This window comes from Gadus chalcogrammus, chromosome 4 (assembly GCF_026213295.1).
Source record: "Gadus chalcogrammus isolate NIFS_2021 chromosome 4, NIFS_Gcha_1.0, whole genome shotgun sequence".
Classification (NCBI taxonomy): domain Eukaryota; kingdom Metazoa; phylum Chordata; class Actinopteri; order Gadiformes; family Gadidae; genus Gadus; species Gadus chalcogrammus.
Window position 1 is genome coordinate 30,845,344 of NC_079415.1, and position 14,794 is coordinate 30,860,137.

Consider the following 14,794-nt stretch of genomic DNA (forward strand, 5'->3'; position numbering starts at 1 on the left):
TGTGGACACAACTTCTGCAGAACCTGTATTACAAAGTACTTGGATGAACAAGTCAAGTACAAATGTCCCGTTTGCAACAAGCTTTTCGACACAAGACCTGATCTACAGGTCAATACCCTCTTATCAGAGATGGTTGATCGGGTTTGGAACGTCCGTAAGAGTAAGAGAGCAGCCTTATGTTTGAACAGCTGAAGGTCCCTGTGACGTTTGTACTGGGACCCAGCCTGAAGGCTGTGAGTCCTGCCTGGAGGTTTTATGTCGTTCTGCCAAACCCACCTGGAGCCTCATCAAGAGTCACAGTTTTTGAAGAAACATCGGCTGGCCGAGCCGTATGGACCGTCTGGAAGGCAGGATGTGTAAGAAACACGACCGACTTCTGGAGCTCTTCTGCCAGACTGTGAACAGGTTTTTGTGTTCAGTTCTGCACAGAGAAGACCACAGGTCCCATCCGTTGTACCTCGTAAAGGAGGATATGAAGTGGAAGACGGCCCAGCTGGGGAAGATAGAGGCTGAAGTTCAGCAGGATGATCCAGGAGAGAAAAATAAGGCTCAAGGAGATCAAAGACACAGTAGAAATTAGCAAGAAAGACGCAGACAATCACTGCTTCTGATGCGCTGCATTGAAAGTGGCAGGATTATCTCAAGCAAATGGTGAAACAGCGAGACTGAAAGCCACAGTGAAACAAGCTGAAGGACCTCATCATAGAGCTGGAGAAGGAAATAGAAGATCTGACCAATAGAAGACTCAGAGCTGAAGCAGCTCTCACACACTAAAGACCACCTCACTTCCTCAGACCTTCAGGATCCCTGAAGAACCCTCCACCCACCAGGGACCTGGACGACCGGTGAGGTCCGTCCTCCGTCATACGTAGGGACCATGAGAGAATCCCTGGATCAGCTGGAGGAGATACTGAACATGGAGATGAAGAAGCTTTGTGAGGATGCTGAACTGTAAGAGGGTCCAGCAGTATGAAGTAGATGTGACTCTGGATCCTGGATACAGCTCATCCCTGTCCTCATCCTTCTGAGGATGGGAACCAGTACATGATGGAGATGAGAGAGGAACTCCAGACAAACCCGAAGAGATTTACGAATCAACTATGGTTCTAACGAGGCAGAGCTCTCCTCAGGGAGATTTTACTTTGAGGTCCAGTTTAAAGACAAGACTGGATGGGGTTTAGGAGTGGCCAGAGAGTCCCATCACAGAAACGTTTCATTATAGTGACCCCTGAGACGGGTTACTGGACTTTTACTACGAAGAGGATGGGTTGTTATTTAGTGATGACCTGATGTCCGTCTCCCTCTGAGTGCTGGCTCCAGGAAGGTGGGGGTGTTTGTTGATTATGATGAGGGTCTGGTCTCCTTCTATGATGTGGAAGCCAGGGTTCATATCTACTCTGCTACTGCTGCACCTTCAGTGAGCCTCTCTATCCAATCCTCTGTCCAAGTCTCTATGATTATAAAGGTAATAACTCTGCCCACCCTGATCATCTCACTGTCAATCAACAGACTAGGACACTTTGTTTGATAATAATATAATCAAACAACCCTAAACAACTGATGTTGTTTTCTGAATTAGAATCTCTACTATGTGAGATCTGAGAGAACTATATTCATATTGTGGTTTCACTCTAATTTAAAGATCAATAAATTAATCCACTAACACTCTGTAATCTAAAAAATATAACCCATTATAATTGATAAGACTATGAATGCTTTTTATATTTTTATATGTTAAAAATGAAAGAAAGTAAGTCGATAACGTGAAATGTTTATTTTGATAACATTCTCAATATTTTTTTTTATATTCTTTTATTATTTTGAATGATGTTTGACAACACAAAACAATGTTTGTAAAATGTTAGATATGAATAAAAATGTACTTAAAGTAGAATGGGACATCTTCTGAGGAAGAGGTACATTTCAGTACAATCTGTATTCAGTGGAATAGGTACGTTCTCAGTACAATCTGTATTCAGTAGAATAACATTTTGAGTACAATATGTATTCAGTGGAATTGGTACATTCTCAGTACAATATCTATTCAGTGTGTAACTTGCTTGGCTTTGGCATGAACATAAACCGGGGAGGCCACACACAGGGTAAAGGAATAACAATGATGTACTACATAAGATTGAACAGAAACTAAGGTAAAGGTCATGGGAGGTGGTGTAAGTCAGTGCAATGCGATGTAACCAAAAGTGTGGTGTGAGATCAGTCATGAGAACAACCAAACAAGCCTAAAGACAGCGGAGGAGAGGAGCCCCTTGGGTGTCGGCACGGCAGGCCTTTTCTACCCTCGCCAAACAGCGAGTTTCATTGCACACACCTGAGACCTGCACACAAGAAAGGGCGGGGACAGAACAGGCAAGCAGCAGAAATGGGCGGAGCCTCGAGAGACCTGCCTGGGTCGTTAGGAGACTTCCGCTCTGGGGGGGACTTAAGAACGTAATACTAAAGCCACACACGAACAACAGACACAGACACAGACACACCCACACCACCACCACACACACACACACACACACACACACACACACACCACACACACACACACAACACACAACAACAGTGTTTTAATATATTGCACAACTTGAAAAAATACTCAATCTGAGGCTCAGAAACAAATATCTATGATATTTCCAAATTAGATGTATGGACAGACGGACAGACGGACAGACAGGCAGGCAGGCAGAAAGAAGGGGAGAGCCCTAAGCCCTCTATAGGACAAGGAAACCCTCCACTTAAAACCCAGAGGGAAGGAACCCAGAGACAGAGCCCAGAAGAGGGATCCTCCATCACCTGAGGCTGGTATTTTCACACAGTCTTTAACCCTCTCTCTTGGTGTCCAGGTTATAAGTAGCTATTATGGTTGTTGATTTGATATTGAGTCAACCACTGGTAGTTATATGAGGCTTATCTCCCAGACTAAATGTGTCTGAGTACGAGGTCCGCAGAAGACTCTTAGCAGAACGGCTGGATCAAAATAAATGAAGAGAAAAATATATTGATGGAGAGATTATGTATATAGGGAGTTAAACCAAAGGGGTTAAAGCAAAGAACAACCCCCTCATCCAACAACATGGCAGCAGTTATAACCTAGGTATATAAAACCTTAGATAATCAACTATGTATTCTAACGGCCAATCAGTTGATATTTATTTTTTTAAACAGTTGAGACATTCAATAACTTATCAAAGGAAACTAAGTTGTTCTCTTTATTCAATAATTTTCAAGACACAGAATAAAACCTGACAAATATTTTATTTAGGGTTTTGATAGCATCTTCTCACAATCTCCACATTCGAATCAAAGGACCAATGCAAGCTCAACTATATCTGCTCATAATGATTGGTCTTGATCATATTCTAAACGTAAATGTTTTACTTCTACGCGTTTCCACGTTCAAAGCTATTACAGCACTAATTCCATGGATATATATCTCTGTTAGTGGCTAGCTACCACAGACAAGCTCTGTGCTAAAGCATTCAGGATCTTTGCATTCTCCAATGAGACCAACCTAGTTTTTACAGGTTGGGTTCACCCTTGTCGTACTATAGAAGCGCACCTTCTTCCCTCCTTCTGTCGGACCTGTCGAACGACAGATACAAGAAGGTTAATAAAAGTTGTGTAAAAGACATAGAGCTCATTTCACTCCTCATTCATACTTCTTGGTGGAGCTTAGTTCTTGAGAGATTTTCCCAAAAAGGAAGCTTCAACCTGATGCTGTTTCAAACTATGAATCATGTCAGACATTCAAAGAAGTTAACTGAAAAATAGGATCTTCTTTGAGAGTTGTATGTCACACTGGTCTGTGTGTCACAGAAGTTGGGGCATGCCTGCAGATTGTAAGAAGGTCCTGGTTTTGGCTCTATGGACTAGACACCAACCTGTGAAACAGATGAAGTTAAGATGTTCCCCACAAAAGCGTTGCCTCCATGTGGAACGTTCCGAGCTGGAAACGCCCCCACAGGGGCTGGACTCCTGTGAGGCCTCGTCCCACTGGGTGAAGTCCATTGGGTCACCGGACATCCAGAACCAAGAGCTTCCTTGAATAGACCTACAGACATGGAAAGGGTTAAAGTGTTACCTTTAAAGCAATTGAGCTTTGCTTATTTTCATGTAAATTAATAGAAGCCTAAGTGATCGGATGGACAGACAGATGATCATAACGACAGACTTTTTTGCTTCAAAGACACTTTAGGCTCAGTTATGGTTCCATTTCGACACAACATAACAACCACGCAGATGCTTCGATGCAGTCGTGAACCTCTTTCGGTTCTGCGTCGGGTTTTAGTGAGCGGACCAATCACAGCCCTTGCTGCTGCGTCGCCTCGATGCAAGGTTAACATTTTTGGGAGGCGCACGTCCGGTCCTTGCGGTGGACGCAGGGAGGGTCCGCAAGGACGTAATTGGTCCGTAAACCCCCTTACGTTGCATTAACGTCGACCATAACTGAACCGTAAGGCCTGGCCAGTACCTGCGCAGCCCCACCCAGAGATGGCTGGTTAGTGGGAAGGGGGCGCGAGCCACCAGGTGGTCAACTATCTTCTGCTCCACCGGGCCCCTGAGAGTCAGCAGGTCCCAGTGATAGTCTCTGCAGTAGAACAGGGCGTCTGACCAGCACAGCCGCTTCCCCACCAGGGTGACGTTCATCCCCACCCCGGAGTGCTGATGGAGGGTGGAGGGGGGGCCAACTCTAGGGAACCAAAAGACAGCGTTGGGGTGAGGGATTTACACTCTTAGCCCTGTAAGTGTACATTAAGGCAACTTTGAGAAAGAAACACCTAATCCCTCCCTAATATTCTACTAAAGATCCCATATTATGCTTTTTTGGGGTTAATAATTGCATTTGGGGGTACAACTAGAATAGGGTTACTTGCATGTATGTTAGAAATACCCCATACTATTCTCACACTGTTTCATTTCTGAAAAAACGATTTCAGCGTCTCTCTCGGTGGGTAAGAATACTCCCCTGGCTCACACTTAGTTTTTCTAGTTTAGCAGACATAAAACATGCATACAGTACATACATATAACAATCTAAATCAAAGGGAAAAAGTCGAAAAAGCATGATATCACCCCTTTAAGGCCTTTGGTAGACACAAATGTTAAAAAGCGTCATAGCGACACTAAATTAATCCCTTGTGTGGGACGTTTAGAAACACTTTATGTAGGCCTACGGCAAATCTAAATCTTCAGACAGTTGACTCCACATTAATTTTTCTCCAAACAAAAAGGGACGGCAGTCAAATCTCAGCACACTTGAACTCCCACTAATGTGAAGCGCTATGAGGTTTCTTCGACCATTCATGTGAAAACAGACAGCGTACACTTCTGCTTCGTCTGCAGTGGCTACTGATTAGCAGCCATCATGGCTCCCGATTGGCTATCATCTTTCCCACACGACGACCCATACACACTCAACTTTGTAACTCCTTTTCAAAACAAACATAATATTGTTACGATGTACTATGCATGTTATATATATGATATGTATGTTACATATTTCTAATGCAATAAAAATCATGTTTAGCATGAACACAAGTTGATGATGTAAGCAATAGGCTACATTTTAATTTGCCAAAACGCCTCCCAATGACAGTCGCCGTACAGTCGCTTTGCCTAATATTAAACAGGGATGAGTTCGCACACCGCACGGGTATAACCGGAAACCGTGTTACCCTAACCCACAGGTGCACTTATACACCCATCCCCACACCAATGATGCCATGGATTGATAGAATGGGTTCCTACCTCCGTACACTTTGACCTCACACAACGTCAAGTATGTGTAGTTGAAGGGCTTGTAGAAGTTGACATACATTCCTTCCATTCCCCAGCAATGGACAGTCTGAGTCAAGCCGTCGGGGACATCGTGGATGATGGCACACCTGAGGGAGAGAGAGCAAGAGAGATGATACAGTCGCCCGGTGAAGGTAGGCCTCAGAATACAGAAACCAAACTCGTTCATTCATATATATTTTTACGTAGTTATATGTCTTGTATCATCGTCAACGTAGTAATCAACCACACTTTATCACTGCAACTAAAATAGGGCTGCTGTTTAGAGAAAACGGTTTTAAATGACATCAGGCTAGTTAAAAAGGATCACAGTGTTTCCAGGGGATTAAAGCCTAGTCGGAAGTTGCATAGTGACTCACCTCGGGTTGTCGTTGCCGTTGTTCGCCAGTGAATTGCCAATGTGTATTTCCACGCCGTCGAGCCTCTTCCGATATTCGTTCCGATTAGTGATCTCGATCACCGACACCTTGTGCACACCGTCCAGCTGGAGCCTCCACCACGGATTGTCCGTCTGATAGGTGTGAGTGCAGCTGTGCTCCCCAAGAGGGCTGCAGCTCTCATCGATGGCCCATTCAGCGCTCCTGCTCAAGAAGGTGGAAGACTGAACGGCCGAGCCCCTCAGCGGCACGTCAATGCTGGATGCAGCTTTTAGAGCGAGTGAAACCACACAGCAGAGTTTAGTCAAGTTGCGTTTCACTCTTCAAAAACACATGAAAATACTGGTATGTTTGGATAACTTGCTTCAGCCCCACATGTAAATACCTGAACATCCAGGTGACTCCCGCGGGTGGATGAGAACACCTGGTGAGACAATACATGATCGGTACATCAGGGATAAAACCAGGACAGGGTGTTCTCTGATTGGAAAGCAATCTACGAGGAAATGCTAATGCTGCTGTATATTACTAATAAATAACTTACTAAATAACTGAACAAAGACAACTATTGTAACAATCTAATATTACTATTTAAAGGAAGAATACAATACTACCTATCGTAAAATGACGACAGAGAGGTACTGCCTTGTCTCATCTGCATTAGCATAATAATTTAGATGTAAATGTTACGCTGTTATTCTTCATTATGAGATATCACAGATACCCCAAATCCCAAAATATTTACTGTCAACATACGTTTCCATTATGTGGCTGGTTAATTGACTTAATTCAATAAAACGGACTCGATGATAAATAGAGCAGTGATGAGTGGAATACTACCGATGAAACTGCAGATGAACGACTGGACCCCCATGGTTCTGTAGAAACAAAATCCTCAGTGACCGACAATGGCTGATGCTACCTCTACACACCCCCTGTATAAATCGAATAATCAGATCAAAGAGAGAATAATGGATAATTTACTAGGATACTAACTATAACTTACATCATATATTATAATCTGGAATTCATCCAATGAGGAGGTCGCGATTACAGAGTGCCGGAGATCTGATTAACGTTGTTGCCTTCAGTTGAAGATGACAGCCTACTCACCACCAGCAGAGCCCTGCGGTCCTTCTGGATGTGTGACGTATTTACATCTATTGTCCATTTCCTTAATTCCAACAAAGGCTCTCATTTGCAAATACATCCGCCGACAGGCAGCGTACTTCAAGCATATTATATGAAAAAAGGGTTGACTGGGAAGGTGTGGAAGGGCGGTGGTGGTGAGGACATCTGTTGATCGTAGGTCTGGGGGAGAAAGGTCATGGACCTAACGCACGCAACGCGCCACAGCCCCCGTCCTGGCACACAGGCGTCCAGATGAAACTCAACAAACTGGCTCTAAAAACAGAGCCGTGTGCAGCGCAGCCATGGGTTGCTCTTCTGACGTGACGATGGGCCTAGTAAAACTTATATGAACACAACAACGGGAATTATAGTCGAACATACCCATTGGTGTGCTGAGGCTTTCCTTATTCAAGTCAGTCATGTTGGCTCATGTTCACAAACTCAATCTGATTTTGTTTGTAGCCTATAGCCCTTAATCACAGTTACAAAGGGCTTAACAGGTATAATAGTGATGACCCCTTTGAGCTGATTCTTCAGCGGGAAAAAAATGTGTTATCATTTGTGAGATCAGATCTAATCCAGCGAGGAGCAGAACCGTTGATGACAACATCGTGTTCGGATGAGAAGAAGAATGCTGTGGTCCACTGTGTCGAAGGCAGCGCTGGGGTCGAGCATCACCAGCATGGAGCTTGCATTGCTATCCATATTTTTATGTTGTGTGATGTGTGTGCTACATAAATAAATGAGGAAAGTTTTTACTTTTTTTTTTACTTTTTTATTACAGGGTAAAGGGCCGTAAAAAGGCACCATTGGTACTGGGGCCTAATTCAAGTACCTGCTGCGTCACACGCTCTAAAGGGCTCAACAGAGGTCAAATGAGGACAAGGGAAATATACAAAGTGGAACAACAAACTAAAACTGTGGAATCCAAACAGTGTGAAAAATATCAGAAATCTCTTTCAATATGCATAAAGATCAAAAATGTGATGATTTGTTAAATGTTTGAATAATGGTGTAAGGTAAAAAGGATTGATTTCACGGGAATCGCATTGACTCCCATTACAGAATAGAATTAATAGATATTAAATTAAATATTTTGAAAAAATTAAGTAATGGTACCACAATGTGTTAAAAAAAGTATGCACTCAACACCTGCTATGCTCTCATCCTCCCCCTGAAATGCAAACCAACAACTTCCTATTTGGCTGAGGTCAAATTGTTTTATTTTGCTCTGTGCATAAAATTTAGTTCTTCCGGACACAGCTTATTAACATTTTGAAAAGAGGATAGACAGAGATTTTCCCATTTCGGTTGACGGTGTGATCCTGTAGAATTGCAGCAACGTTAATGAAGGCGCCTTGTAGTGAATACCCATACCCAGGCCATACAGTATGTTAAGTGACTGTTGAATATTGCTGCCAGTCCTTAGAGGCTGGATTGTACGGGCTGACTTAAAATGTTATACACCAGTAGATCCGTATAAAAACACACGGGAGAACACACAGGATGTTTTACTACTCATTATTTTAGACCTCTGGTTAGTGTGAGTAAGATCATACTGACCACATTACTGACCGAAGTCTTACTGACCAGAATAAACTAATATTCCCCCTTTTTCACAAAGTCATATGAATACATCCATGGCTGCTCAGGCCATATCATTGCTTTGCCGTTGTTAGCACATTTCTGTACTGTTGGCATGTTTAAAAGATATTCACAATTTCTTTAATGTCCTAATCTAGGCTGGTGATGAAGCCTGGTTTCGATGAAACGTGGCCTATCATTGGCCTAAAGGTGTCCGTAGGTCTTTGCCGCAATTAAGCATGCATTCCCAGACACAGTATGGTCTCTCTCTATTTACCGGATACCGTCATTTGCATCTATTTTTAAACTACTTGCTCTGGCGCAGTCCGGCAGCTCTGGCGGGGGGAGCTTCAGCGGCAGCCCGGCACCTCCGCCCGACTTCATGCCAGCAATCACATGGAAAACTGACAAATTAGACATCTATTATTGTATGGAATATCCCTGCTTCTGAAATGCGTGAACAGCTCCGCCCAGCGCTCATCGGCTGGTCCACAAATTAGCCATGCTCTGCTTGGAGGGGGTGGGAAAGTGGGAGGTAATATTCAAATGTGCCCCCTTCCTACGTAGGAGGGGCGCCGAAACTGACTCACTCTTTGTGAGTCGTTGTGAGGTCCTGAGTGAACGTTGAATGGAAGGTGTGGATGTGTGTCCGTTTGCCTGAGGAGCCTCCCACATCTGGGGACACACTGTAGAAGGACAGAGTGCCAGCAGATTGGTGCAGATACACTCCTATTCTGTTGAAGTTACTGGAGGGGGGAGACAATATTGTTTCATTACGTTGTACCAGGAAGAGTAAACATTATCAACATCATTAGCATCCTCACCATGAAGACACCAGGACATGTGGTTCTGTCCAATTAAGCTGTCGTCCCTCCTTCCTCTCCTTGTGATTCCTCTGTATGTCACTCCTATATCCACCTCGCCTTGCCAATCTACCTCCCAGTAACAGCGGCCAGTCAGACCCTCTCTACACAACACCTGTCTATGGTAGTCAAATCTTTCTGGGTGGTCAGGATACCCCTGTGTTTTTCCAAGCTGCCTCACCCTTCTGTTGTCTTCACACAGAAAGAGATGTCTGTGTTCGGGTCCAGAGTGAGTTCACAGGCATCTGAAGGGAAAACAAGACATAATTAGGCCATTTTACCACACAGAATTGCCCTAATGAGGTAGTCATTCAAATAATTTCAAATTATTGAAATTATTTAAATACTAATGTATATAAGTATAATTATAAACAGCATTCCATTAATGTGATCGGATCTTTTATGTTTGCTTTAACTTTCTGCTAATTCTTAAATACATTGTACTTTCTAAAAGCTTTTTTAACTTTGCCTTTATTTTCTATTTTATACAAAAAAAGCCTTTTTACTTTCTATTTTACCCATTTCTTTGCATGTTTTCTTTTACTTATCTTTATTTATTTTATTGTATGACAATGTTTATATGTGAAGCACTTTGAGTCTGCCTTGTGTATGAAAAGTGCTATAAATAAAGTTGCCTGCTTTCCTTGCCTAATAGTAAAAGTTATTTATGTAAATTATAATTGTAATTTTTTTTAATATCAAAAATAAATAACCTTTAGTAACATGATTATGTCTGATATAATAATGATAGTAATGATTATATAATTTTTTAAAATCATAAAATATTAATCCAGACAATTCCTAATAATTATTAGCAAATATTATGAGCAAGCATTATAGAATAACATAAAAGGCCTTATAACAACAATGATTAAAACAAATAGTTAAAATAGAATACACACATAATTTATGTAAAAATAATTATTACTTACTATTATTAATGATGATGGTACCATGATATTATTCAATTGTGTTTAACAATAAAATACTACCAACCCTACTAACATTGTCAAGAATTAATACAAATACAATAATACACATTAGATTTTACACTTACATTCTTTACACCTGTTTCCAGGTCAGGTAGCTTATTCATCTCCATGTTGTCTGGGAGTTTCTTCATTACATCTCCATCATGTACTTGTTTCCCATCCTCAGACAGGGTGAGACTGGGACTAGGTGTATCAGGATCCAGAGTCACATCTACTTCATACTTCTGGACCCTCTTCAGTTCAGCATCACGCAGCTTCTTCATCTCCATGTCCAGCTGATCCAGGGATCTCCTCAAGGTCCCTACGTATGACGGAGGACGGACCTCCTCTGTCGTCCAGTCCCTGGTGGGTGGAGGATCCTTCAGGGATCTGAAGGCCTGGAGGAAGTGGAGGTGGTCTTTAGTGTGTGAGAGCTGCTTTACCTGAGGTTCTATTGGTCAGATCTTCTTTCTCCTGCTCCAGCTCTTTGATTAGGTCTTCAGCTTGTTTCTCTGTGTCTTTCAGTCTCTCTTTAACCATTTTGTTGAGATCATCCTGGCACTTTTCAATGCAGCGCATCAGAGCAGTGATGACCTGTACACCATCAGCTATCTCTCTGTCTGCATCTGCTTTGCTGCGTTAACTGTGTCTTTAATCTCGTGAATATTTTTTTGTCTCTCCTGGATCATCTGCTGAACTTCAGCCTCTATCTTCCCCAGCTTGGCCGTCTTCACTTCATATTCCTCCTTTAGAGGTACAACAGGATGGGACTTGTGGTCTGTCTCTGTGCAGAACTGACACACACACACCTGTTCAGTCTGGCAGAAGAGCTCAAGAAGTCGGTCGTGTTTCTTACACATCCTGTCTTCCAGACGGTCCATAGGCTCGACCAGCCGATGTTTCTTCAGGACTTCGACTCTCTGATGTGGCTCCAGGTGGGTTTGGCAGAAAGACATAAGACACACTAGCAGGACTTCACGGCCTTCAGTTGGGTACCAGTACAGACATCACAGGGAACTCAGCTGGTTCAACACAAGGCTGCTCTTCTACTCGTACGGATGTTCTAACTGAGCGGCCAGCTCTGATAAAAGGGTATGACTCGTAGAAAGGGTCTAGTTTGAAAAAGCTCGTTGCAAACAGGACAATTGTACCGGACTTGATCATCCCAGAGTTTTGTAACACAGGTTCTGCAGAAGTTGTGTCCACATGGTGTGGAAACTGGGCTGCTGAACACATCCAGACAGATGGAACATGAAAAGTTCTCCTCAGACCAGGAAGTGATAGCAGAGGCCATTCCTAGACACAGACGACAAGGTTTATATTGAGCAATCCCATTATATCTTCATTCCATGATCTGAAAAGAGATTTAACTTCTCATAAAGTTGTTCTGTTTTTCTCACCTTGTTGTTGTTTCTGTCTGTCGGACTATTAGTTTCACAATGTTTTTTTTTTGTCCTCCTGAAAGAGAGAACTGCTTCCACGTCGGATGGATTTGGTTTCTGGGAATGTTAAGTTTAGTTTCCTGATCAACACTTCCTCTCCACTCCTCCCCTAACACCTGGCTCCTCCCCTAACACCTGGCTCCGCCCCCACATACACACAGTTAACATAGGGCACATTAATTTAAGTTGTAGGCTACTTCAAATGCATTGATGTGTGTTCAAATATGTTTAATCTTTAAAAGACAAAACACAGACCAAGACCTGGTGCAGAACCAGAGACATTGTGGTGATTTAATGGTGATTTGCAGCTTTAACTGGGATGAAAGGCTTTTCAAAAATATGACTCGACTTATTGAGGCTGGTAGTTCGCTCTACAGTCCCATGAAACAAACCTCTCCCTGTGTGTCCAGGTTATATGTGCTATTATGGTTTATGATTTAATATTGGGTTAACATGGTGGTTATACAAGGCTTATCTCCCGGACTTTAACCTCATAAAACATAATATCCACGAGCTATCTGCCTCAGGGTAGGGCAGACAAACTTGACTGACGTCCAATTCAGAGAAGACAACACACAAAAGTACTTTTAACTAATATAACGTACAACCACAAACGAACCTATAACTAAGACTAGCACGCTGTCTAGCTCAGATCTACCGAAAAAAAACTACAATGATTCTGGCTAACGTTAGCCTTAAGCCTGTTTGTGTGTATATATGTATGGTATATGTATATGTGTGTATATGTTGAATATATATGTGTGTGTGTGTGCATGTGTGTGTGTGTGTGAGCAGTTTTCTGGTTGGCGCCACAGGGGAGGTGCGACTCGCGGCACGCAAAGATAAATACACATCGTGTGCAGCTCTATGATATCGTGAATTGTGCGTGCGTGCATTAGTTTTAAAATGCATCGTTTTCTTGTCCCAAGTCAACAGATTAAGTCAGCATTAAGGGAGGAGACAGGACCATGCGAAAAACGTAAGAAATATGATCCTGAATGTGTTTCTGGTTGTCTGTGGAGAGCGAGTTCTCCCAGAACCACTAAGGCTATGAAAGTCCTAATCCCCTTCACCTCCACTTCCTTGTGTGAGTGTGGGTTATCCGCACTGACAAAACCTAACCCATGCGGTTATGATGGTAACAGCTAAAAGTGAGAGTAGTGTGTGTGTGTAGTGTGTGTGTGTACCTTTCAACTCCCAGCAGAAAGGTACTGGGTTTGATCCCAATGTCTGCAGCCTAACCTGTAGCATCCTAGAGCAAGATGCCCCCTGACCCCTACCTGTTCCATAACCAGACATATCTTTAAACCCTCTCTGACCCCTCCCTGCTCCTGGCAATTTGCATGCAAACGTCAAACGCAGGGAGCGGGCCGTCGATCCACAGCCGCAACAAAATCATATGAAATGCCCCAGTTAAAATTCTTGAAAATCATTACAGAGGCACCGGGACATGCAGAATAAGGCAGAGTTTCAATTTGTATTTATTTGACTCTATATATACTCGATATATTATGATTTCATTTCCTTTGTTAAGGGAAATGTATAAATGTCTTCAGTTGTCATGTATATATGTAACCGGCCTGGCCTCAGTACCAGTTAGCTGCGTTGTGTGTTTAACGTCAGGCAGACGATGGGGGACTGGCTTTGGCACTGGATATTTATTGTTTCTGTCAAGTGCTTTAGACAAAAAATAAACATTGTTCTTCATCCACCCATAACCCACACCGTTCTCGGCCAGATCCAAAGTCATCTCACAATAATTAGTAAATGCATATCCTGCAGAAATAGCGGTGCTGGGAAACAAGTGCTGTAGTACAAAGTGTGGTTGAAAATATTTTTTAATAAAGCCACATAGCTGTGTTGTGTCAATTCCATAAGTGAATTGATTTGAACAAAGTTCAAAAGTCTAAATGGAGTAAAACAATGTAAACGTGCACACCATTTAAGAAAATGTAAATGGTTGGAAACAAATAAAGTGACAGCTGAAGGAAAAGTGCAAAGCATTGCTAAAAATGCAGAAATGTAAAATTAATTTAACTGAAGATTCTGAAAGGTTGTGTGTGTGTGTGTGTGTGTGGTGTGTGGTGTGTGTGTGTGTGTGTGTGGGTGTGTGTGCGTGTGTGCGGTGTGTGTGTGTGTGTGTGTGTGTGTGTGTTGTGGTGTGTGTGTGTGTGTGTGGTGTGTGTGTGTGTGTGTGTGTGTGTGCTCCCCTTAAAGCTTCGTAGTAGATATTTTACAACACTGTCGTAACAACTCGTTGACGACCCTTCCTCATCCACTTCTACCTAGCTAGCCATGTGCATTCGTTTTCAAAGAAGCCGACGAATTTGTGGAGCCATGTCCGAGGTAGTTGTTCATAAAGAGTAGACAAGGTTAAACATTTTGAAATGGTGTATTTCTGTTACAATAAACATAAACCCATCCTTTTATAGTTGACGGGGAGTTGTTATATATCCTAGATTAGAATTGTTTAATCTTTGGTTGTTCAACAGAGACGATCAGTGTAAGAGTGTTGGCCAACATAATCCATAACGTTAGCACGGACAATTTGCGCAGCAATCATACATTAATGTATCTGCTCAAGTACGTCACTTGTGTACGAATTGCAGGGAGTTGGATTC

At 42.6% G+C, this 14,794-nt stretch overlaps 2 protein-coding genes across 2 annotated transcripts; both read right to left on the bottom strand.

Moving 5' to 3' along the window:
- Window positions 1–3,520: 3,520 nt before the first annotated feature.
- Window positions 3,521–5,848, bottom strand: LOC130380998 (lithostathine-1-beta-like). Its single transcript, XM_056588417.1, has 4 exons — window positions 5,758–5,848; window positions 4,481–4,699; window positions 3,891–4,060; window positions 3,521–3,591 (listed from the first exon to the last, which is right to left on the bottom strand). The coding sequence occupies exons 2-4, from the start codon at window positions 4,654–4,656 to the stop codon at window positions 3,521–3,523; spliced, it is 417 nt and encodes a 138-aa protein (XP_056444392.1). The 5' UTR covers window positions 4,657–4,699; window positions 5,758–5,848.
- On the bottom strand, window positions 5,622–9,281 carry LOC130380999 (fucolectin-like). The gene is made up of 3 exons (XM_056588420.1): window positions 9,175–9,281; window positions 6,165–6,503; window positions 5,622–5,894 (listed from the first exon to the last, which is right to left on the bottom strand). Exons 1-3 carry the CDS (start codon window positions 9,279–9,281, stop codon window positions 5,681–5,683), a joined length of 660 nt encoding a protein of 219 aa, XP_056444395.1. The 3' UTR covers window positions 5,622–5,680.
- Window positions 9,282–14,794: the final 5,513 nt, after the last annotated feature.

Excerpts from the sequence above, each read along its gene's own strand:
- LOC130380999 (XM_056588420.1), bottom strand. The coding sequence starts at position 9,281 with ATGAAGTCGGGCGGAGGTGCCGGGCTGCCGCTGAAGCTCCCCCCGCCA. Across the intron at positions 6,504-9,174 it reads GATGCAAATGACGGTATCCG|AGTGAAACGCAACTTGACTA; the intron begins GTAAATAGAGAG and ends GTGTTTTTGAAG. Across the intron at positions 5,895-6,164 it reads AACGGCAACGACAACCCGAG|GTGTGCCATCATCCACGATG; the intron begins GTGAGTCACTAT and ends TCTCTCCCTCAG.
- LOC130380998 (XM_056588417.1), bottom strand. The coding sequence starts at position 4,656 with ATGAACGTCACCCTGGTGGGGAAGCGGCTGTGCTGGTCAGACGCCCTG. Across the intron at positions 4,061-4,480 it reads CTCTGGGTGGGGCTGCGCAG|GTCTATTCAAGGAAGCTCTT; the intron begins GTACTGGCCAGG and ends CCATGTCTGTAG. Across the intron at positions 3,592-3,890 it reads TAACTTCATCTGTTTCACAG|GTCCGACAGAAGGAGGGAAG; the intron begins GTTGGTGTCTAG and ends GTCGTTCGACAG.